Source organism: Halichoerus grypus, chromosome 4 (assembly GCF_964656455.1).
Source record: "Halichoerus grypus chromosome 4, mHalGry1.hap1.1, whole genome shotgun sequence".
NCBI classification, from domain to species: Eukaryota; Metazoa; Chordata; class Mammalia; order Carnivora; family Phocidae; genus Halichoerus; species Halichoerus grypus.
In genome coordinates, this window is record NC_135715.1 from 65,564,704 (window position 1) to 65,590,784 (window position 26,081).

At 40.2% G+C, this 26,081-nt stretch overlaps 1 protein-coding gene across 7 annotated transcripts in view; it reads left to right on the forward strand.

Annotated features, from left to right (window-relative positions):
- Positions 1–26,081, forward strand: part of DCLK1 (doublecortin like kinase 1) — a 338,012-nt gene that overhangs the window by 159,220 nt on the left and 152,711 nt on the right. For all 7 annotated transcript variants that reach the window (XR_004916949.2, XR_004916951.2, XM_036090983.2 and 4 more), the window contains exon 4: positions 20,511–20,610. Coding sequence is in view for 5 of the 7 variants with exons in the window: in XM_036090983.2 (XP_035946876.1) it covers positions 20,511–20,610 (100 nt within the window). In the remaining 2 variants the exon portion in view is untranslated. The remainder of the gene's footprint in view (positions 1–20,510; positions 20,611–26,081) is intronic.

Below are 26,081 nucleotides of genomic sequence, written 5' to 3' on the forward strand. Positions count from 1 at the left end.
CCGATTATACCTGAGTTTCAGAGAAATTCCAATAGATTGACAGCCATGTGGGCCATAATAGAAATGCCCTCATTTTATGTTCAGTATGGCAAGCTGTTATTGTGAATTTGACTTTCTACCAAATACTGTAGACAATGGTCATCGCAAATAAGAGCAGCCTCATCTGGTGTTTAGGAAAGGAAAGCAAAGGAACAATCTTCAGAGGAAGCTGTGAATGAAGGCACTCTTTGCAGATGGCTCAGGGCCCCAAGCTCCCCACGGGACAAACTGTATCCCCCCTTCTTTCCTTTCAGACTGACCCCTTCAAGCCCGGTGGTGGGGGCACTTCTGTGGGAACTGTGGGAGGTGTTCATCAAATTTATTGCCTGGCGCTTTAAAAGGGGAAGGGTGATTTCGCTTTTGAGATTTAAACAGAAATGTTTCATTCCCTCCAACTATATATATATATATATATATATCTTTTTAAAGTTCATAAAACCTTAACAACTATGTCATATGGTTTTCTTATGAGGACTTACTCTGCAGCTTTGACTACAGTTCTGGAATTGCTTTTGAGGTCAAGGTTTTACGTTCTTTGGAGTTTTCTTGCCCATATCCTATAGCAATGTTGTATTATCACCCAATTTTTATATGGTTAGGTATTTGTTCAGTCTGTCTAGTTGTATCATTCAGACCTGTGAAAGCTGTAAGCATCTGTTTTCCTTCTTTTTCAGACTCCTATTTTAATGTAAGAAGACTGTTATCTCTCAGAGAACTGTAGGGAGGTGTAGATCAAGTTACCACTTAGCGGTTCCCCCTGACCCCGGCCAGGACCAGAGGTTGTGCGGTTTAGCAGGCTTCCAAAGCAGCATGTGGGTACAAGCCTTCTGGTTCTGTTTCTTAGAGATCACACTTGAAAAGACTACTCAGACTATTATTCATATGCTTCATGATTTTGAAGTGAAAGTGCCGATTACAGATTCTAGATTGTGCACACTAAATCTTACCTTTTATGGGTCTGGTGGCAGGACTGAAATACCGTGTGACTAAACATGAAACAAAACAATGTAGCACAAAATTTATCTAAGAGAGAGAGAGAATAGTGAGTGCAGAGACGGGGTGAGAACAGAAAGAACCTGTCACAAAGTAGCTTCAAAGCTTATATCCAGCTTTCTATAGCTCCTGGCTGGATGTCAGTGACCCACTTTATACATAACCCTGAGGAGAAATCCCTAAGCCCATTCCAGGGCCAGTGGCATTTCATTCTGGAGCCTTTGTTTCAGTAAATTTTTTTTTTTAAAGATTTTAATTATTTATTCGTCAGAGAGAGAGAGAGAGAGAGCACACAAGCAGGGGCAGGGGCAGAGGCAGAGGGAGAAGCAGGCTCCCCACTGAGCAGGGAGCCCAATGCGGGACTTGATCCCAGGACCCTGGGATCACGACCTGAGCCAAAGGCAGAAGCTCAACCGACTGAGCCACCCAGGTGTCCCTGAAACTCTTGTTTAAAAAACAACAAGAACAACAAAACAAGGCTCAAACCTCAGGGCAATGGTTGTGGTCCTCTGTGCCTAAGGGTCCTTTAGCCAGCTAGACAATGAGCTGATTCCCAGGCCCCATCCTACATGGTGACTTGGCAGCACAGTGCACAGGAAACTGACATTATCCAGGAATCCACAGAAAACTTTGATACACATTTTAGAGAATCTGTGACAGGAAGAAGCTGTACAATTTCATGGCCTTGGGGAGCCGGTCTGGAGTTGACTCAAGGGCGGCCAGAATTAGCACCGGGCCATGAAGTGTCTTCTCACCTCCTTCCAAATTGTCCTCACTTCACCTTGTTGCCTGGGAAGCTTTCATAGTGAAATATGTGCTTAGCTTAATAAGCTTCCTTTTCTAACAGGGCTGACACTGGAGGGGATCGAGAGGCAGGGGAACAGGAACATTCACATTTAGGATAGATGTTTCCAGTCAGTTTTCTGCCCTCCCTTCCTGACTGAGAGGTGCCTGAAGGGAGCCCCGGGAATATCACATGGGCCAGGCCAGGGCACTGGAGGTGAGGTAGGGGGTTCTGGGGATTGGCGGAGCCTATAAAAGAATACCATTTCAGATGCCTGTGTCAAAGCTTTGTAAGCCGCCGCTCCAGGAAATGTGGAAGGTTCTGTGGGCCTCTGCCCTCCTGTCATAGGGGACTACGTTCCTGTCCCCAGAGCATGGATCAGTTCTTCTGGTGTATTCACAGACCTGGATTCTAAGGGGCTTTGGGATGACCCTGATGCCCCCGTGAAAATGTGTCTGTTGTTTAGCAGGGCTGCAGCTCTGCTCAAGGCCATCAGGGCATGCCTCATGGTCACTTAATTGTCCAGTATCATAAGGTGCCAGGAGCAGGATCCCATACCTGTTAGCTCATGCAACTTGGAGCTTATTAAGACACAGGGAAATCACTCAGAACACAACTGTGGAGCTGTGGGTTGGCATCAGGGGGTCTGGCACTGAGAACTGGTCACAAGAATCAGACTCCGTGTTTTCTCTCTGTCCCCCTCTCCTCCCTGCTCCCCTTCATACATTTTGTCCCTCTCCCGCATCGCCTCCCCCTCCCCTTCCCATGCTTTCCCTTTTTCCACACTTTGCTCATTCTCCTCCCTCCCACCTCCACTCCTGGGTTCCAGCTCTGCTATGGACCAGCCCTGTGATTCAGCACCTCTGAGCCTTGGTGGTCACATTCTGAATTAAGGAGATGTTGACACCAGGGTTGGAAAGCTGTAGAATTAGATAAAACAGCGCAGTGCCCTTGATCACACCGGATACTCAGTCAATGCTACCGCCTTTCCTTCCTTTGAGACCTTCAGGGCAGGAAAGCCCAACAGTTGTTAAAATTGTTTTATGAATTATGTTTATTTTAAAATTCACTCACTGGCAGCTAACCATGTAGGTTAGCCCGGGACTTGAGGGTTTCTTGGGATATGGAACTTTCAATGCCAAAACCTAGTAACAGCCCTCTCTCCTGGGAAACTGGGAAAAGTCAGTCACTTTTTTACATATACCATCTTAACAAACAGTTTTTTTTCTTTATTATTATTTTTTTTGCTTTTCTCAATCATAAATAAGTCAGTGAAATTTTTCCTTATGTATATATTGCTTGCTGGGCATAACCACTATTTTGTCCAGCAGGTGGGGTGTACTAATGATTCCTTGGAAGCCAATTTTTTCTTATTTTGGTAAAAATATATGTAACATAAAATTTACAATTTCAGCCATTTTTAAGTGTATGGTTCAGTGACATTAAATACCTTCATGTTATTATGTAACCAGTACCACCACCCATCTTGAACTTTTTCATCTTCTCCAACTGAAATTCTGTACCTGTTAAACAGTAGCTGTGTATTCCCCTCCCCCAGCCCACGGAACCGCCGAGATTCTACTTTCTGGCTCTAGGAATTTGACTATTCTAGTTACTCATGTAAGTGGAATCACACAATCTTTATGATTTTGTAACTGGCTTATTTCACTTAGCATAATGTCTTCAAGGCTCACCCATGTTGTAGCATGTGACAGTCTTTCCTTTTTAAGACTGATTATTCTCCATTGTATGGGTATACCACATTTGTTCACTCATTCTTCTGTTGATGGATGCTTGCCTTACTTCCGCCTTTTGGCTGTTGTGAATAATGGCTATGTCCATGAGTGTACAAATATCTTTTCAGGTCTCTGCTTTCACTTCTTTTGAGTAGATACCCAGAAGTGGAATTGCTGATCATATGGTAATTCTATGTTTAAATGTGGGGGGAATCCCCTTACTGTTTTCCACCAGGGCTGCATCATTCTACATTCCCACAAGTAATGCACCCCATACAGGTGGATGGAGCCTTGGAAACAGGAATTAAGTGTGGGTTGATTCTCAGTGGCTTCCAGTTGGTCCTTACAGAAAAAGAGAACAGTATGGTTTTTGAACTAGTCCTTAGCTGCTCTCAGATGAACTTTCCTTCATGGAAGGAAATTTTAAGGTTTCACTGAATAGGAATTTTTCTTTCTGTGCTTTGCATAGCAACTGGTAGACTAAGATATATAGAGAGAGATAAATATATATAAAGAGATATATAGATGTATATGAATATAAGATTATATATATACATCTATCTTCTTATATAAGATTGTATATATAGATCTATCTTATATATCTTATATATCTATATATCTATATCTATGTCTATCTGTATTAACATGGAAACATCACTTACAACCAAATGAATAAAATTTGGCTAAAAGAGAGCATGTCAGTATCAGATGGAATTAGGGCCGTGTGTACCCAGTACAGAAGCTCCAGATGCTGGTGTTAATTCAATTAAATTTGAGTCAGAGCGAAGAATTAGCGGCAGTGCTGGATCAGCTGGTCTCATGGATACAAATGGCCAGTGCTCACCTAGCCTGGATCATTGGCCTGAGCAGAGTAGCAAGGTATTATCATCTACAGGAATATTCCTATAATGATCGCTGAAGGACAGTTGTGTGTATTTATTTTTAAAAATTATTAGCCCCGGGCACCTGGGTGGTTCAGTCGCTTAAGCGGCTGCCTTCGGCTCAGGTCATGATCTCAGGGTCCTGGGATCGAGTCCCGCATTGGGCTCCCTGCTCAGTGGGGAGCCTGCTTCTCCCTCTGCCTGGCGCTCCCCCTGCTTGTGCTTGCTCTCTCCCCCCCTTCTCTGTGTCAAATAAATAAGTAAAATCTTTAAAAAAATTATTAGCATTATGAATGACACATTCATGAATTCCTACCCTGTGTTGAGGATTCTGCTAGGTTTAGAATGATTAACAAACTGCACCGGTGACTTAAGACCTGGTTATATGATATAAAGGAACTAGCTGGGGCGCCTGGGTGGCTCAGATGGTTAAGCATCTGCCTTCGGCTCAGGTCATGATCCCAGGGTCCTGGGATCGAGTCCCGCATCGGGCTCCCTGCTCAGGGGGAGCCTGCTTCTCCCTCTGCCTCTCTCTCTCTCTGTCTCTTATGAATAAATAAATAAAATCTTAAAAAAAAAAAAAAGGAACTAGCTGATTTCATGTCAAAGCAGCCTAAGTTGTGACTTATATTAGAGGTCAGCAAACTTTTTCTGGAAAGATTCAGACAGAAGATATTTTAGGCTTTCTGAGCCATATGGTTTCTGAGGTAGCCTCTCTACTCTGCCATTGTAGCACAGACTATAGGGAAACAAATGAGGGTGGCTGTGTTCCAATAAAACTTTATTCGTGAACACCAAAATCTGAATTTCACCTGACACAAAACGTTATTCTTTCGATTTTTTTTCAATTACTTTAAAATGTAAAAACCATTCTTAGCTCATGGACTCTATAAAAACAGGCAGCAGGGACAGATTTGGCCCACAAGTCTCAGTTTACAAACCCCTTGGAAGTCGTAAGAATGTTTATTTTTGATGCTCACATTTTTGTATGTGTAGAAAAACTTGGACGCAAAAACATTAAAAAGTATGTTCTGGCAAGTCATTAATGAAGATTTAAATTTACAATATGAAGATAATTATTTCCAGCCACATGCCTCAGTGTAATTTGGTTAGCTGCGTTTAATGGCTTCAAGGAGGCAGAGATTTAGGTAGCAAAGTGAACCAGCCAAACAGGAGAGGAATGTGGAGAGTTTTAAAACCCTGGCACTGTCTATGAATTCTTAAATCATGCATTCATGCAATTTGCATGTTCATTTCCTCTTTTACAAAATGTTTGCTCCTGGAATTCTTATAGTTTCATTGTTAGTGGAAGTGGTTTCTTTTTTTTTTTTTCCACAACCCTATATTTTAAATTCTTAAAACCTGGCACTTCACGGCATTATTCCTTTGAATGTCTTTAGTTTTGTAATTTTGCACACCCCCTTATATTCTAAATTTAATTCGTTTTCAGAAGTTCTTTACAGAAAAAGACTCATTATAATTCGCGATTATTCCCAATTATCTTCTCATAATTTAATATGAGAGGATTTTACTGCATTCTAAAAAGTAATTCTTAATTTAAAAAAGACTGTTTTCCCCAAATTTAACTTTATAAAACAGTCGCCATAATTTAACTATTTCCTAGTTCTAGAAGTATTTTCGTATCTTAAAAAAAATGTTTTTTCCCAAGTTGTTATAATGCTGCAGTGATAATTTAACTATTTCATGGTCCTATAAACACTTGGAACATTGAATTTTAAGGTTATCATTGACTAGAATATGCGAGAAATTTAGTAATAACCTTTCACTTCTCAGCGTAAAATCAATTCTTCACAATCACAGTCTTCCTATTCATAAAACATGCCCAAAACAAAGCTTCCTATTGGTATCCTACCTTACCAAAACATTCAATAAGAGCATCTAATAAATGGTAAAATCAATGGTATTTTCATTGTTCCCCACTATTGTAACTGTAGATGCCCCTCAGTCTGGTAATAAACATGCATTTTATCTTTAAGACCTTCGGCATAGTAGGCTTGCAATCAACATTTGCCTTCCCAGTTTTTCTGTTGCATGTGGTCCTTTCTAAATCATGAAACGAAAGAGCTAAAAGAGGCATTGCTGCCACTCATTTAGTATAATCCCTCTTTGGAGGAGACAAAATCGCAGTCAAGAGACATCAGGATCCCACAAGAGTGATTCAGAGTCAGGATGAAGACAATCCAGTTCTGATTCACCTCGGTCCAGGGTCCTGCCCGTTACCCACTTGTTCTTGGGGGAATTGTCATGACTCGCTCTCTCCCTGCTTCTGTCCTAGAAGTCAAGGAGGTGTCCCATAAAGGCTTTCCTGTCCTTAATACTCTATCGTGCATATATAACGTAAAACAACTGGCTAACAATGAGCAAAGCAGAAAAGGCAAAGAGAATAGTGCTGCTGTGAAAATTCTTGAACTAATCTTTGTATGGACACATGCTTTCATTTCTTTTGGCAAACACCCAGGCGTGATTTTGCCCGGGCATGGGTGAGGTGCATGTTTTGTTTTATAAGAAAGTGTTTGTTGAGCGTCTACTACATGCTAGACAGTGGGGATGCAGAAGACATTAAGAAATGGTCAGGAGTTACCTTAGCGGCCAGAATGGGAAGTTTTAGAGGTGGGGAAGGAGTCGGTGAGGAGACGGGAAGGAGAACCGGCAGCAGACCATGATCTCATCTTTCATGTCATGCTGAGAGGTTCGACTTCTATTTGCAAAGTAGCAGAGCTCTCCAAGCCCTCCTGAAAAGCTGTGTGTAAATCCTTTCATGTTTCAAACATTTTACGGAAATGCCCAGGAGATTCTGAAATGTAAAAAACAATACGGGAATTATTTTTGGAAATAAAAAATTATTTTTTATTAAAAAATAAAATAAAAAAAAAAAGCTGTGTGTAAATCCTTTCGTGTTTCAAACATTTTACGGAAATGCCCAGGAGATTCTGAAATGTAAAAAACAATATGGGAGATATTTTTGGAAATAAAAAATTATTATTAAAAAATAAAATAAAAAAAAAAAAGGCAAAGAGAAAATAAGAGTCTAGATAGCCCAAAGTCTGCACAGCTCTTATACAATGAAGAATTGGTTGTTGAGGCCTAAGAGCTAACTGGCATAAATGAAAAAGGAATAAGAACCATGTGTTTGCTTTTCTTTCAGGTTAGTACAACATCTATAATATTTTATTTTATTTATTTATTTATTTATTTATTTATTTATTTATTTATTTATTTTTAAAGATTTTATTTATTTATTTGACAGAGAGAGACATAGTGAGAGCAGGAACACAAGCAGGGGGAGTGGGAGAGGGAGAAGCAGGCTTCCCGCGGAGCAGGGAGCCCGATGTGGGACTCGATCCCAGGACCCCGGGATCATGACCTGAGCCGAAGGCAGACGCTTAACGACTGAGCCACCCAGGCGCCCCAACATCTATAATATTTTAATAAAATGTTCTAGGCTTTAGAGTTTGTCTCTAAAACTCTCTAGAACTTAACAATAGAAAAATGAAGCCATTAACAGTTGATGTTACTAAAAAAAAAAAATCTTCAGGTTAAAGTTTAACACTAATGTTATGGTTTGAACCTTCCTTCTTATCCTTGTAGTCAAAGTGAGATGAGTGCATTTTGTGGGAAATGTTTATGTTATTCTATATTTTTGTGTGCATGAAGGATATACACCCATATATCCTTTGCTAGGGATGCTGTAACAAAGTACCATGAAGTGTGGGGGGCTTAAACAACTGAAATTTATTCTCAAAGTTCTGGAGGCTAGAAATCTGAAATCGAGGTTCAAGCAGGATTGATTCTTTCTGAGGGCTGTGAGGGAGAATCTGTTCCATGCCTTGCTCCTAGTTTCTGGTGGTTTGCTGGGAATCTTTGGCATTCTTTGACTTCTAGAAGCATCACCCCGATCTCTGCCTTCATCATCACATGGTGTTCTTCCTACGTGCATGTCTGTCTCCAAATGTCCCCTTCTTATAAAGCCAACAGTCAGATTAGAGGCCCACCCCATTCCAGCATGACCTCATCTTAACTAATTACATCTGCAATGACCATAATTTCCAAATAAAGTCACATTTTGAGGTACTGGGAATTAGGATTTCAACATATGAGCCTAGGAGGGAGGCACAGTTTAAACCATAGCAGCACCCCTCACTGAGATATTGTAGAAAATAACTACTGTTCACTGTAAAGGTTCATACAAAGACATTTCTTGAGCTCAAAAAATACTGTTAACAGTTCATGTGTTTGGACACTGCAGGGCAGTATAATGCTACAAATAATGCAGAAAGAAGTTTCTAGCTCAGTTACTTTAGAAATTAAATTATCATAATGGTTTTGTTTAAATACATTTAATGAGAATAGCTGTTGTATATGGTGATTTTAACCTTATTTATATCTGACAAGACCTCATAATAGGGACATATTTCAAACTTGAAGTTGTCTAAATGACACACAAGGAGAGGACCTCAATGTTGAGATTCCTGTTGAATGGTTATGCCTCTTTTATGGTTTTAAAGCTGTAAATGGCTGCTCTTCGTGGGAGTTCGTGCTTAGATTTCATTTCCCTTAACATCAAGGAAGTTGTGATTGGCATGGACAAATGTTTCAGCATGGAGGGAATGTTTAGTGATCTACTTGTCAGGCACTTGAATATGATTTTCAGGGGACGTAAGGAGATAGCTTATATTAATAGAGTTATTGCATTGTATTCTTCACATATGAAAGAAAAATGGATAATACACAGAGGGAAAGAAAATGTTATTTTCATGCACTTTGGTTAGTGTTGATCGCAATTCTAATGTCTTACAGTTGTCTAATGTCTGACAGCCATTAGATGGAATCATTTTCACTGGAAACACAGTATGAGGGAGGACAAACGAGAAACTGCTGATTTATTCTGCCTTCTGTTCCATGATCATTGACTTTTCTGAGAGTAATCTTGGAAGTTTATGCTTCAGCGACATTAACTTAAGGCCCATATACTGTTTTTTGTCTTTTACTGAACACTTCCTCTGCCTGACACATGTCTGTCCATTATCTCAGCAAATTCTTTCTGCCTTCCTGAGAGGTGGATACAATATTATCCTCATTCTCTCTATGAAGAAAAGGAGGTTTCCAAATGTTGAGTAACTGACCCAAGTCACCCAGCTAGTAATTAATGGAACGGAGTTTTAAACCTGACTTGCTCTGATTCCAGAGCTACTATGCAAAGCTGTTCAAGGCCACGGTAGTCGCTGAAAGCTACTGTTGTACGCCCTTCTGCGTTGGTACATTGTTAAATGAGAACTAGAACATTAGAAAATGTAAACATGAGTATGTTCTCATCCAAACATCTCCCTGTGCTAGTATAAATGGGCCTAACCCTTTATATGCCATTAAGGATATTCGGAGCTAATCATCACACTTTGAGAGAAGGCCAGCAATATTAGACAAGTTTGTGAAAGAAAGGAAGAATCATGCCAACTTACTCCTGACTTGTGAGAAACCTAATAAATTGAAACTAACCATTAGAAATTATATGTGAAAAGCCTTGAGTTTTTCCTCTCACTTTGATGTGCTAGGCCCCAAATCTATTTCCCTAGATGGTTGAGTTTTATTTACTCTGCCCCTTTCCAACCAGAGCTAACATTTCTAATAGTTTTTAGTAGCCATGGTTGTTTTTCGCAATTGGGCAGAGCAGATGTGATCAAAAAGAAAATTACTGCTTATGATTGATTTTCTTTTTCTTTCTTTCTTTTTTTTTTAAAAAGAGACCTTTCATTTTTAAGATGAAGCTGGTAGCTATTGAAACTATGATTAGACCTTGTAGCTGGGAGATGACATAAGGGGTGGGAGAGAGAAGTGAAATGTGCTTCTGCTCTTTATTACAGGGAATTAATTTGGTTCCATCTCAACTGAGCTGGTAACATTTACTCTGAAATTTCATGTTACTGATTCTCCATGCTGTCTATTTCACTCCTCTTCTCTCCCAGGAAGAGGGAAGGGAGATGGTCGAAGAGAGAGGAAGGACACAAGAAGCAAGTTCAGCTGACAAATCCACCCTTTGCCCAGGACACCTGTGTAAGCGAATGTGGACATGTCCACAGTGTGCTCGCACACACACACAAGACAGGTTGTATTGTGTCTTTCACAGGCTCTAATTTTCAAGATGTGTTTGGTCTTGACTATGTCCTACCCTACCTTTGGGAATTATAGGAATCAGAGTCTATTGGGAAGCCTGGTTGCCTTCCTTGGGACTTTGGCACAGCCATGGAGACCAGCCTTGAGCACATTAACCATGGCTAATGGCCACTTAGTGTGGAATTCTCCCCCAGAGACTGCAAACTGCCTGCCCACGGGTTGAATCCAGGACACAGGTGTGTTTTATTTGGAGTGCACAGTTGTATTTTTTTAATATAAAAAATGAATTTATTGCCAACTTTTAAAAATCAGGTACTTTCAGATAAAAATCTGATTTCCCTTTTTCTTAAAAACTCAATCAGTCTAACAGCCCTGGGCTTACTTTGTTGCATGACAAATGTCAAGTAACTGCTGCTATCCCATGTAGGTGAAGGGAAACTTCCAGTCTATTACATTCTCTACCAATTTCCTATCGTCTGCCTATGTTAATTACCGTTTATCGCCCCATTTGCACTGTGTTTCATTATGCCTGGCCCACTTCACTGTTTATGTTACCTTCCAGGCCCCTGTAGGCATCTGAAGTCCTTATGTTTTACACTTACAGCTCATGCATTGTTGGGAAATGGCAACCTGCCCTATGTTATTCACGCAACTTTAAATTTAGATAAAAAAAAGAATTACGGAAACAATATACATGGTGTAAGATGAAGACAAAGAAGAAATGTTGGCCTAGAGTGTTTTGGTCACCATCTATAATTTTCTGAAAGACCATTGAGTAAGGAATATCTCTAAGTATGTATTCATAGTTGTATAATCCCTATCAGCATTTATTTATAAAAACAGTGTTTTAAACCAAGCCTTCAGTTTGGATGGCAAAACTTTTTATCTTACCACTGCCATCTCTTGCTCTCTCAGCCTTTTATTAGCTGTGCTTGGATCTTAATATGATTATGCAAAAATGGTGTTATTATTCGGACAATTCCAGGGAATGTTTTTATTGGCAATTTTAAAAGCCGACTTACTCTAAAGTATATTTTTGGAAGAAGTACTTTTCTCCAGTAATATTTTTGATGCTATATAAATGTTTTTATTAGCTGCATTTGAGTTTGGGTAAAGAAAAAAAGTAATTTTTTTTCACTTAATAGTTTTAGAATGTAATTTTAGGTTGCATTTGTACTAAATACTCCTAGGATCGTTATTCTCAATTAGAAGTGGTTAAGCATCTGATGAGTAGAACACTGACCAATACCAAACACACAGGAGACAAAAGCTCTATCCTCAGCTTATTTAAGGAAAAAAAAACTTCCAAAGTTTTATGAGGGCTCCCACCATGGAGGTGGTGATGGTGATGGTGGCCAAGTGCTGACGGTCAGGGGGCAGTGCTGATGCTCATGGTGGTGATGCTGATAGTTGTTTAACAACCATTTTGGAGATTTTCGCTTTACGGGATTGTCATTAGAAAACATCATTTACTTGAGAAGACTAGTCTGAATCATATTTAAAAAAAATCCCTTTTAATGTCAAGCCATACATCCAGGCAAGTAGATTGGAAATAGAAATAGAAATATTTAAAGCAACCGATTCCATTCTTCAATGTCAAGCAACATTTACAAATGTTCCTGGCAGACACATACTTCCATAGCTTTGGGAATATCATTTGTTGCCTGCCAGTGTGCAAGAATAGAAAAGACAGTTTGATTATCTTTATGTTTTTAGCCCCAGATACCTGTTCTTTGGATTGTGATTTTTCTTGCAAAACTTTTTAAAAACCAGGTTTCACCAAAGGGTCCTGGTGAGGAATCAATATAACGATGTGAGTCAAGTGTCTTCGGGGCGTGGCACATTGGAGGTCTTGGCGCTGGCCTCAGGCTCCTTCGAAAATATCAGAAGGGAAATTCACAGCACAGTGATTCACTGGTCATGTACTGAGTTGAGTAAGAGTTAACAACATCACAAGAGAGCAACTGGTTGCTTTAACAATGTTTTCAACTCCCGATCCAGAGAAACTATATCTGAGGGTGTTGGCCTGACACAGGTTTTGTGGGTTGGGTTTCTTTTTCGGGGTTTGTAGCCCAACCTTTGTAATGCATGTGTCCTAACTTTACTTGCATGCCAAGAACCCCAACACATACCTTACATTAACTAGTGTTTTAGCGCCTCTTTTTCTCTAAGGAAAGTACATTCTGTCAGAGTATGTCCCATAACATGCTGCCCTAGCTGCATGTTCATGTAGACTAGCAGCTGAGAACACGATCAAGGAATGAATGTACTTTCCATTTCATAATTGTTGGGTTTTTTTAAATTGACTCAGCAAATTAAATTGCTTACATTTCAAAAGAAGACATTTTCTTTTTTTCTATTTTTTGAGCATCAGCATATTATTTCAGTGTTACTAGCCATTTCAGAATTTCAACAGTATTATTTGCTTTTGCAAAAAAAAAAAAAAGTGTCTTAGAGCTTCAAACTTGAGAAAAGTAGTTTGAGGATCTTTATTTTCCTCTCTCTGTTATTATTTGAGTAATTTATTTCTTTTCTTAATGGCTTTATCTTTCTCTGGGCAAGAACCAGAGTTTCTTTAAGAGATTTTTCTTTATCAGAAATTTCTTGCTAGAAGAACAATTGTAGAATACATGACCATTTGCATAAGTTTATCATCAAAGACATGAAAAGGTGATAAAGGTCCAGCGGAGAATGTGTTTTTAATGACAATAACATGACATAACACATTCCTGATATTTGGCTATAAGACAAATTATAGACATATTTTAGAATCAGAAATGTATGGAATTACATGATTATAGAACAGAAAAATTCACAGTGGTTGACTTATAATATCATGTGCATAACAACGCTCAGTGCTAAGAGTAGAGAAAAGAAGCCAAGTGTGGAATGAAATTGGAAGAGAAACCTTATCAAAATTAGGTTTTGACAGGATGAGGGGGCCCACATGTGCCAAGTTTTAACTGAAAACTAATTATAACGGTCACATTATGAACTGTGCAGAAAGAAGGAGGTTATTGATTCTGGTGATTTAGAAGCACAGGTGATGGAATTTTTTTAAAACACAGGTATAAGCATTTCTTTTTGGAAAAGAGCATCTCCTTAAAACTGAACCTTTCGGTCTGTTCCCTTTAGCTGATATCAAGAAGAATGAGAAATTATAAATAAGTATTTAAAAAAGAAAATTTAAACAGAAAGGGTAGGCTGTACACAGTGATTCCAATAAATGGACTGCATTTCTTGGCTTTTACTTCTGTGATCGTAATCTCACTTAAAATACATTAGGTAGGTGATGCTAAAATATTTTAGTGTTTCACGCAAGGAGAGGCATCTGATGGGGACACAATGACTTGCGTGGCTTCAAAAAAATGAGGCCATGGCTGCAGCGATATTCCATTTTGTTGGTAGAGGGCGCTCTTGTAAAGAAAATATAGTGACTGCTGAAAATCTCGCTCAGCTCGGTGATGTCAGCGTCACCATGGAGATCTCATTCCAGTGAGGGGGACTGGATTCCACAGTCCTGCTTTGGAAATGTGTAAATAGCAGATGCTTTTATTGCCTTTGTTTGGATCTCTGTCCGTGCACAGCAACTCAAGCCGGAAGCTCAGAGGAGGGGAAGTCCATATTTGTCTGTAGTGGCTTTTTACTCCCTGGAAGCAGCTCAGTCTCCTGGGACAAGTGTGCGTAATGACAAGTTAATGGAAAAGATATAAATTCAGATTTCATATAAAAAGAGTCAGAAAGCCGAATATGTTTTCCTAGGATCAAAGAAATAATTCAAACTTCCTTTTTAAAAAATGCGTTAGACACTTTTTAGTGTTAGAAACGATTAATGTACAATATATGTGATAACTATTATTAAAATGGTTTTATTAACGGAAATTTATAATACACAAATATAAGGGTACATATTTCTTTTATTTATTTATTTATTTGAGAGAGTGAAGGAGAGCACAAGTGGGGGTGAGGAGCAGAAAGAGAGGAAGAGGGAGAAGCACAGTCCCCACTGAGCAAGGAGCCCAACATGGGGCTCGATCCCAGGACCCTGGGATCATGACCCAAGCCGAAGGCAGACGACCAACCAACTGAGCCACCCAGGCGCCCCTATAGAACTCTTCTTGTTGCTGTATCACACCAAGAAGAATTTTCATCTTATCCTTATATCTTCATCATATAAATTACTGTGGTGAAGCATATTAGAACCAATGTGGAAACTGAGAACCAAGAGAACTTAACGAACTGTTCCAAATTTGTACAATGTTTATGTCAAATCTAGGCTCAGAACCCAGGTATCCTGATTCTCAAAGGGCTTTTTCCAGTACATCTGGCAATTATAACCACCCGTGTTTTTTGAGGCACAGTGGGTGTGTGGCACTATGCTAAGCACCATCAGAGATAAACTCTGATGCAACAAATGGGATGTCTTTATTTGGGATTAGAGTTTCATATAATAACCAAAGCACTGGGTAAGAATGGAAAATTAATTGATAGAATATTAAGCAGTGTATACCATAAACTGATTACCTCCTTTATGAACTACATATAATACACATACAGTTTCTTTTCTAGTGTAGGGGTATTTTGACAGAGGATGGTTTTCTCAGAGGAATACAGATCTCTGGAACCCAGAAAACTAGAAGTCATGACAGATCCCAAGGGGTCCTGAGTTCAGACATGGCTTATAGAACCAGACCTGTGCCGGCAGGTGACCATACCCGTTACTGACATTCACAGCATCATTTCAGTGGAAGCCTCATGGAAAGCGTGTACTGTATCCCAGCTTCTATGTTAGCAACTTTTACCAGCCTTGCACCATTTCTCTGATGCTAATTCAAAGTGTGCTTTTCACCAAAATAATTATACTAGTAGAATTCCTATTCCCTAAGTGAAAAGGGGCCCCTATATGCTGTATTTTAGCCAGATTCACTTAGGAAGGAAGCCTGTTGGTATAGTGCCCAGGAGCTACCTACTATGTTTTATTTTTTATTTGTTTATATTAGGTATACATTTGGCTTATACTTATTTGGAGGTAAAAATGCATTTGAGCTCATAAAAATAACTAAAATGGATTGAGGACTTATTCTCCTTTGATTCACAGTCTTAACTCATCTAATCTTTAAAGCAACCAGTATGATGAACGTATTTGATTTGAGGCATGAAGAGATGAACATCTAAGTGGCAGAGTTGGGTTAATTCAGAACCTGGGCTTTGGTGACAGGGTATGCTCTTGGGAAATTGTGCCAGAGCAGATGTCTCTGTGGTGATGAAGAATCCCACTCCCTCTGCCCTGACTAAATGGAGATCTTTAGAAATATGATGTGTTTCAAGATAGCTGACTTGGATTTCCTGACTTGCCCGAGTCAGAGGTGGTCATAGTCCAAAGACAGCAACTCAGCCACCTGACTCCAGGCCCATGACATAAACCACTGATAGACAATGCAGTTTACTTTCTGCTAAATTACTAATTCACAACAGTGTGTTAGGAATTCTTTGCAGTGTAAGTCTATACACATATGTACTGGAAAAGAAGAGATGAAGAATGAAGGCAGTTGTATTCTCAAGGCCTAGCACAATGGCTAGTAAATAATGTGTGTTTAATAAACATTTATTGAATGATGACTAAGGGTTCAGGGAAGGGGTAAATCACTTTGGATTGGAGTGGATAGCGAAGGTAAGGCCTGAATCTTCAACTGAGCCTTGAGTCATGGGAGAGATTCGAATAGGCAAAGAGTTAGGTAGGAGGGGGTACCAAGTGGGAAAAAAAAGTCATATAAAAATCCTTGCAAGTAGGAAAGAAGAAGCCCTTTTCTGAGAAGAATATGTAAAGCAGATAAATTGGAACATGTTTTCGGTTAGACCATAGCCCTTGCGTTTGTCCTTATATCCATTCATCCTTCCATCCATATCCATCCATCCATCCAAACATCCAGTCATCCATCCATTCATCCACCCATCCATCCATCCAAACATCCAGTCATCAATCCAAACATCCAGTCATCCATCCATCCATCCATCTGATAAATGCTTATTAAGTATCAGGTATATGGCATGACTACTGTAGACTTGAAAAGTAGGCTGGAACCAGATGGAATGCCAGACTCAGAAGATGAACTTTAACTTGATGATGGTAAGCCATTGATGTTTTTCTGAGTCATGGAGAGATATTTTGAAAGTTTAAAAGAAAGAATAGATTAGCAGAATTAAACAGGATGGATTGGAGAGAAAGGAGGTAGGAGTAAGAAAACTCACCAGAGGGAAATGCCAACGTCCACAGGTAAGAGGATAAGCTCTGGACTGATGTGGTAATGGGGGTAAAGAGAAGGAGGACAGGAAAAGGCCTAGGTTTGAGAGATGTTAATCCATGAATGGAATTTGTTCTTTTTCAGCTGGTGATCACACTGAATTTTGAGAACCTCAAATTTAAAAAGGAGTAACACTGTATAGATATATAAAATCAGATCTTTATGCAAAACATTGGTAATCCATTGATATTAGAGTGTCCGGTAATGCTAAAGGAAAATCCTCACAGTATATTGGCCTACAGAAGAAGGTTATACATCTTCTGTTACTCTTTTTTGTTAGATGGAATACATTACAGCCACCTCCAGATCAATGATACAGAGTGAAAGCATGGATAATTGAAGTGCATAGGTTATCCTAAATCCATCTTTATTGTAACCTTGTGTTTAAGCCTCCTTTTCTATCAAATGTTTTATCAAGGCTTCTAACAAGGAGCAGTTTTATAACTTTGAATTTGATCTCCTGACCATACATACCTTCTGTGGTAGGAGGTTGTGAACAGGGAAATGGCTAAATGATGCCAGAGCAGAGAGCACAGAAGACATTACAGTTTCTAATAGTTCAACAAATGCTTTGATTTTAGTCACTGAAGATTGGGAGGTAAATGAATATATGTTGCTTGGCACTGACATGACTTTTCCCTGTTTTTTTGTGTTGGGTGATGACAGTTATTTTTCTTTAACAATCGCTGCATTCCTTTTATGTTCTTGGAATCCTGGAGTTGGAAACAACATCAAAAGTTCATCATGTCTCATTTCCCACTTGCCAACAGAATTAAACCTAAACTGTCCAAGCTGGATCATTGGCCGTTCTGTTCTTTGAGTCTCGGCCTTAGAGGACGGTCATGGGTATATGAAGGAAGGGAGTTAGTTAACTGGCAACCTGCTTATTATGTGCTGTAGTTTTAATGATAGTTATCTGCCTGCTTAGCAATAGCATAAAACATGCACACATAGATGAATGTGATCTGGTTGGCAATCTGATGTTCTAGAATACAGATATTGGGAATGTGTGGAATGAAAGGACAGTTGCCTTTGGAAAATAATATTTTTCATCTACTAGAGACTTGTCATCATGTTTGGCACACAGTGTAGCCCAGAGCGGGCCCATCATAAATGTTTATCAGCTAGAGAAATATGGCTGCCCAGGAGAGTGCGTATCGTTACTTTCCATTGTGTGTTCCCGGAGTTCTTTTCACCTCTGGCTGTCAGTGCAGAACCTAAGGGAGCCCTGTCACACATTAGTCCATATGATGCTGTGTGAAGAAGAGAGTTCCAGAATCAAATAAGGTTGGGAAATACTGTATTTCCTATCTCCTCTTTGGAGTTGTGATGTACATGAGCATGTGAAGGGTTTTGCAAGGACCAGAAATAAAGAAACCTGTTTATATTGGATGAACTCAGTATTTACCAAATCTATTTGGTTACAGAACCCCCCCCCCTTTTATTTTTTTACATAGAACATATTAACCATTCACACTCTAAGAAATACTACCTTTTAAGGTTAATTGTTCACATTTTTGCCTGAGGGAGAGACCGTGTTTTATTCATTTTTGTGTGTATATGCTCCATGCTAATTGGCATATAGTAGGCTCAATAAAGACTTGCATGTGTAAGATGAAAATGGCCTGTATGGGGTTGGTTGGGATGACATCAACCGCTGATCATGAAGGCTGGGTGGGGTGCTTGTCATGAAGATAAAGATGGACAGGGTCACGGGCGCCTGGGTGGCTCAGTCATTAAGCAACTGCCTTCGGCTCAGGTCATGGTCCCAGGGTCCTGGGATCGAGTCCCACATCGGGCTCCCTGCTCCGCGGGAAGCCTGCTTCTCCCTCTCCCACTCCCCTCTGCTTGTGTTTCCTCTCTCACTGTGTCTCTCTCTGTCAAATAAATAAATAAAATCTTTAAAAAAAAAAAAAAAGAAAGATGGACAGGGTCACAGTTGGGATCAGACAGAAGGGGAGGAGTGAAATGGAGTGGGTTCTGAATTCAAAGGGCCTGTTTTTTTATCTTGTTTTGTTTTAAAGATTTTATTTATTTATTTGACAGAGAAAGAGAGAGAGAAAGAGAGCACAAGCAGGAGAAGCAGGAGAGGGAAAGGCAGGGTCCCCACTGAGCAAGGAGCCTGATGTGGGGCTCGATCCCAGGACCCTGGGATCATGACCTGAGCCGAAGGCAGACACTTAACCGACTGAGCCACCCAGGTGCCCACAAAGGGCCTGTTTTTATCCCAAGCAGAAGACCGAAGCTTCTGACACCACTCTTAAAGATTTTTAGTCCATTTTCCTTGATCATTACAATGTCCCTCTTGAATCACCTATATTTTCAAGCTTTTCCAAAACATGTCATGGATGTACCTCCCTTACACTTAATGTTTATTATCAAACTATTCTAGAAATATCATTCTTAAAATTTCAGCCAAGCGATTATTTGGAAAGGAGAGCTTATTTGGAAAAACTATCTGAAGGCTACACATCATCGTATTTGGGGCCTCTGAGTAATGCTGTGTTCTCCCAAATTACTACTGTAAGTCTTACAGTACCTTTGATGTGTCAGGACAGTGCTACCAAGCATTGACATAGAGCAGAACCCCAGAGACGCCCTGCAGATGACTGCAAACAAATGAGGGAGGATCTAATAGTAAACCCAGGCCAAAAGGATCTAACACTCCGGGGGGGGTTGTCTGTGGGCCTCAGATATCCAAGGGAAAATTCTGTTAGAAAGTCTATTTCATATAGCTCTGAATGGGTGCCTTCAATTGGCTGCTTCATGATGTGCTTCAAGCAAAGGAAATTGGAAGTAGAAATCAGCAGAGTTCCCGGTGCCTTCTGTTGGCATCATACATGTTGTGAACAAAATATGACACCACATATCCAACGACAGAGAGCAGTGTGCTGGAAATGATTCCTTTTGACCACATGTACTTGAAAAACGACATTTAGCTCTCTTAAAGTTCTTATTGGAGGATAAGTTGAATAAGTACCAAAAGGTGGTTTTAAAACTTTACTTTTGCATAACTACAAGAAGCTGGGTAGCACAGGAGTTTTCAAGTTTAGCATAACTTGAGTGGTGAGCACGCAGTTGCCCAGTCTCTGTATCTGAATCTCAGAAATACTTATTCTATTATTCCTTTCACGAGGACTTCTACTTTTGTTTCAACTAGAGGTAGAATGGGTCTAAAGGAGATGATTATATTTATATTATGATACAGATAATTTTCTTCAGTAGTTACCCCAAGTACCAGTGATCACCGCGTGTATACTGTATTTGTTGCTAAAATCATACGCCTTTATTGCTGTTGAGGAATATTACAGTCGAATGAATAAAGGGGTGTTCCTTTCCCACATGTTGCTGCATCCACTCTATTACAAAAATCAAGGGCTCTTACCTATTGGTACGTCAAGTAATAAATGTGACAGTTACTGGTTCTATTTTCCTTATCCCGTCTTCCTGCACAACTGAAATGTAACATGTTTCTTACTAGTAACAGATGCTGGAAACCTTCTTTTGAAATTCCTCTGGAGACGCTGTCCTGTTGATTCCATTAGATGTGGGAAGTGGCTTTATGCAGATGTCTGCTTGCAGGGATGTAATGTTGTAATTGCTGTTCTGCTGACCCCTTGCTGAGTGCCATGCTTTTCTCTTGTAGGTGATGTGCCTTCAGGACTTTTTTGGTGACGATGACATTTTTATTGCATGTGGACCGGAGAAGTTCCGTTACCAGGATGATTTCTTGCTAGATGAAAGTGGTAAGGAAAAAAAAAAAGTTCAAAACCAGGGAAAATTTGAGGCAGCTTTCCATAATGAGCCGCACCAGGCCAAGATTATGTCAACCCCAAAGCTACCAAATCAGTTTCAGATCCTCACCCAGCATGTCTTTTCCATATCTCGAATTTCTTTGATTTTCTTTTATATAGAAAACAGATGAAATGATAATTGGAAAGGTTGAATCATTCAGAAGAGTAAATTACCAATGGTTAATTTATAACCACTTAATAACTAAATTGATGTTCTATAGAAAACCATGAGGCAGATTTCTACATTTTTAATTCTCTATTTTTTGCCAACACGTGTAGTTGAGAGATTTGTAATCATAAAATTATTGAGTGTGTTTCTAGGGGGAGCTTTCACGAGCCTCTTCTGGTTCCTAACTGGGAGGGAGAGTGGCCTGGCATTCCTTTTCCTTTAACACATACAGAATTTGTATGTCATTAGCATCTGTGAGGGACCACAAAGGAGGGTAGTGTCCTTCAATTCAAACTGAAATGTGATTGTTTATAATAGATGAAGAAGACCGTTGATTAAGAGGGAAAGACATGTCTCACGAAGTGAATATGAAAGGTTGCGACTTCAAGAAAGACTTTTTTTCTGATGCTATAAGTCATTTCAGAATCTTAACAGCATCCCAGGGAAGATTATTGCACTGACAGAAGAGACCTCTCCTTAATCATATTACTTCTAATTTAATTAGGGGAATATCACATATTTATGGACAATTCAGACACTAGATAGTTGGAAATGCTCTTTGAAGTGGTAATGAATTTTCTGCTTAAATGCATGCAGAAACAAATCAGTGAGCTTTTGACTAAGGGGATGGAAAATACTTGAGCACTGACAGGTTAGGATAAGTGATGTGATGTCGGGGTCCCACTCTCCCACTGCTGATGCACGGTCACATACGGGGCCTACATTAATACATATGGATGCATATCATCTCTATGCATTTAAACCTAGTATGATTATTTCATCATTTAAAAATGACTTAGGGTGTGTGGGGAGGGATAGGAATAAGAGATTGCCCCCGATTGTGAAAATTTCAAATGCCCAATGAAAGTACATATATGATATAATATGTTAGATAGATAGATAGGTAATCTGATAGAAGTGTCATTTGAAGAGATTTAAGTTATTTTGGTTCAAAGAACTTAACTGGAAGGTATCTCTTTCTCTCTAAATAAGTTTTCTCTAAATACATTCCATCTTTATCTCTGGTTGATAATGCCCTTTGGGGGCAAAGATTTATGTAAATACACCAGGCACGGGGAGCCCTCAGGGAGGGCTCTTCCCAACCCACCCCTTCCTTCTACAGGATGAGACAGCCTTGCCGTTGTGTCAAACAAAAGAATGTTAGGAGTCAGGAGGGAACCCACAGCACAGTTTTGAGAAAAATAAGCTGCCTTGACTTTCAGTTTAAAGAAAATAGCTGCTTCTGATAGAATAGTCTGAAAGAACAGATGCATTCTGAAGGTTTCATTTGTTGCTTTGATAGAAAACAACCTGTCAGATTCCAACTGGAATACAGTTCAGTTTCAAATGAGCACTGTTGACCTGGGGCTGCCAAAGCCTCTATCCAGCCTCCAGGTAGACTTGGGGCCTCTCCCCAACCTAGGCCCCTCCCTCCCCCACCGTGAGACCTCTGGGCTGGGCTTTCCCTTCCCTACACTCTGCTCTCACACTAGACACGGCAGCCTGTCCTATTCCCTGGCGACAGCAGGCAGACAGGCTTTCTGGAAAGTACAACAGAAAAAAATACCAGAAAATCCATTGTGATTTCCCTTTAGAATTTTCCTCCTTAAAAAGAATACAGGCAGATAGACGACAGACAGATTGATATCTACATACATGCATAATGGTGCACACACGTGCATCAGAACACCTTGCCCATCACATGTAGTTTGGCACTTGGAAAGACCACTTCAAACTATTTCAGTGGGAAAGTGAGAACTTCACGTTCTTAGCCCTGATGAATATATCCTAACCGTTTCTTGGTGTGAAATCCATTTGCTGAGTAACAGTGTCCTCCCCCATCCTGAGAGAAACACGTGGATTGGGGGAAGGGGGTAGAAAAAGAATCTAAATTGAGATTTTACTTCCTTGGATGAACTTACTCTGAGACTAAATTCACACATTGACAACTGCAATTTCCCTGTTGCTTGTACAGCATGTTCTAGTGCTAATGTATTAAAATTTGAATCTTTTTTTAAGTGCTCTGAGATGATTTATCCCAGCTTATCTGTACTTGCTAAATGGTATTTGCACATTGAGGCTTCATTTGGCCTGTTCCATAGTAGCTTCCTAAAAGGAGTATCAGCGGGGGGTTCAGACATCTTCAGAATTAATACTCAAGCAGGGTTGTGCTTGATTTAATGGCATCAAGAAGTGGCCTTTTGCCACCAGACAGCACTTTTATTCTATCTTTCAAAATTAACCCAGCTCCCAGTATGCTCAGGATTAGCAATAATACATCCCCCTAATTACTACTGGGAAAGCTCCCGGGGTCTTTCCAATGAGGAATTCTGCCATTATTGACTTATATTTCATGGGCTACATTAGAGCTAGATCCATATTAGAAACTGTGAGGGAGCATTCTTCCTCCCCTAAGTTTTCACATGGGAAGAAAAACCAAAAAAAAAAAAAAAAAAAGCCTTCCTTTTTCCATCTTAAAATGTAACTCCTTTTAGCAATATCGTCATCAATCAGTGGAGTCTTAGCACCTTTGAAAAATGGTGGATACAGCACTATATATATAGAGACAGACAGGCCAGCAGCTCCTTCCCCTGCATGGGCTGCTGTCTCATTTAGAGGATGAAGCACAGGCAAGGAAAATGCCAACTTGGAGACAAGAAGCTTAACATAGTTTTGCTTATATATTGATGATAAACTGACGAATTTGTGATTTTTGTTGCCATTAAAAAGTGACAGGATTTTGTTGAGAAATGCCCACCTCGCACCTGGTTGGGGGGTCAGGGGGACAGTTAGCTCCTTGGTGATGAGCCTGTCACAGGATATCACCTTCTGTCTGCCCCCCAGCCTCAAGCCAACACCCCCAAACTTGCTTGGCCAGTTTATTCACCCATGTACCTCACCCCTGCTGGGCCCGCCACATGCTCAGGAATCTAAGTATATCTCTCACTCTCTCTTTTTACCAGTTCCAGAGCGCTCTTGATTCTGATATTAATAGGCATTACTTCAAACTTACACATTTTTGCATAGGTGTTGTATGAATTTCCTAAGGCTGCTGTAAGAAAGCACCATGAATTGGGTGGCTTCCAACAACAGAAATTGATTCTCTAATAGTTCTGGAGGCCAAAAGTCCAAACTCAAGGTATAGGGAAAATCTGGGCTCCCTCTGAAGGCTCTGGGTAAGAATCCTTCTAAGCTATAATCCTAGTTCCTGGGGGTTGTTGGCAGTCCTTGGAATCCCTTGGCCAGTACCGCGCCATTACTCTAGTCTCTGCCTCCAACCTCACGGGGACTACTTCTCTATGTGTCCAAATTTCCCTGTTCTTATAAGGACACCAGTTATTGGATTAAGGTCCACCCCAACCCAGTATGACTCCATCTTAACATGGTTACATCCGCAAAGACCCTATTTCCAAATGAGGTCACATTCACAGGTACCAGGGTTAGGAGTTCAATCTATCTTTGTGGGACACAGTTCAACCCGCAAAAAGATGTTCGAGGTTGTCTGGATTTTATTTGAACTTGAGTTACAAGTAAACCCATTTTTATTTGTTTGTTTTGACCCGTCTTTCAATTTGAGCAGTGATAGCTTTGTACTAATCAGTAGAATGAATAGACAAGACTGCTGTGAGAAGACTGTCCCCTCTGCTGGCCTTTCGTAGGTCGGGTCACTCACCGGATGGGTCGGAAGAGTGCCCTGAGATGGTATGAGCAATGCGTTGGTCAGCAGCGCATTTGACAGAACCTCTCTTGAAATACTTCTGAATAAGATAAAAATATAACGTCTGAAGGACATAGGTGGTTGTGTTTTTACTTGATAGAACTGTCCTGTCCAAGGGGCACCGATTTATAGATTGATGGCATTGTGTTGGAGGAGATCGCTATTAGAATTGGCCCATGAGGTCCCTGAAGGGAGGGAGTGTTTGTGCGCTGGGAGTCATGCCAATAGGGTTCTTCCTTGGATTCCGTATAGTTTAGTGTGGCTAGAAATGCCCATTTGAGAACGCAGTTGGTGTGCGGATGAAATTATCTGGTAGGAAAACAAGGATCCACAGGATTTTAGCAGAATGGATTGTATCCACGAGGATAAAATTGAATTGGTATTAACCAAAAGTAGTGCTTTAGGTTTTTTGTTTTTAAGAAATCCAGTTTTACCAGCTTAGTCAGGAGTAATGTAGTTTTAACAGTAGAACATGTGAACATTTTAGTTGACTGAAGGCTTCTTGTGAGATGTGGCTCATTTGCTGTCTGGATAGTAAGCATGTCATATGTGATAAAACCTTTCAGCCTCTCTGATTGAACATGGCAAATGTTGACTGAAGCAGAAAGTTAAAATGAAAAATGGTCTTCAAAATTCACAAAATTACTGTAGAAGCCTAGGAAGTATAGTGTAGAAGAATAGACAAAACTTAAATAATTGGGCTTTCACATGATTTTTGTAAGTTGGTAGCATTCCTACTTTCAAAGTCATGAAAGTTTAAAAGTGCCCTAAGACTTTCGGGATACCGTGTGTGTGTGTGTGTGTGTGTGTGTCCATGAGTGTGCATAACGTCCTATTTCTGGGGAATGCCAATCCAGCTTCTCCCTGCACTAGACACGCCTGTCTGGAGTGCAGTGTTTTTTCTGGGTATGTAATTCTAGTAGGAACATTTCCTTGGCTCCCCTTACGGACCCCCTGGTGTTGGGTTCCCAGAATCCATTTGGTAAACATTTCTAGAAATACTCCATCATGACCACGTTCCAGGGACCCATGTCCTGAATGAGATGAAACCGAAGTTGCATTAGGCACCATTTACCAAGCAATGATCCCTGAGTGTTTTTCCCAACTCTGGGTAGTGAGAAAATGGGGTTAGAACCTAGAATAGTAGAAACAGTATGGGGTTAGGATTAGAAGGCCGGGGTAGTCCAAGCTCTGTGTCCTACTTGCTGTGTGGTCTTTGTATCTCCAGGCCTGCTTCCTATTCTGTGAAACATCTTTTTTTTCCTGGGTTGTAATGGACCTCAAATGAGACAATAAATGTCAAAGCACATTCAAAACTGTGTTCCTTATTACTTAGTGAATGATGTTAGTGAGTGACAGCTCAGCTGAAACATCCCTCCTAGTGGAACTGCAACCGGACTCAGCCACATAGATTCATTTGCAGGGCTTAATTGGAGGCAGATGTCACCAAGATTTGGTTTGGGTGCTCTTTAGAACCAAAAAGCAATTATCTATGGCTTTCTTCCCACCCTCAACTTTTATTCCTGTGGTGGAGGT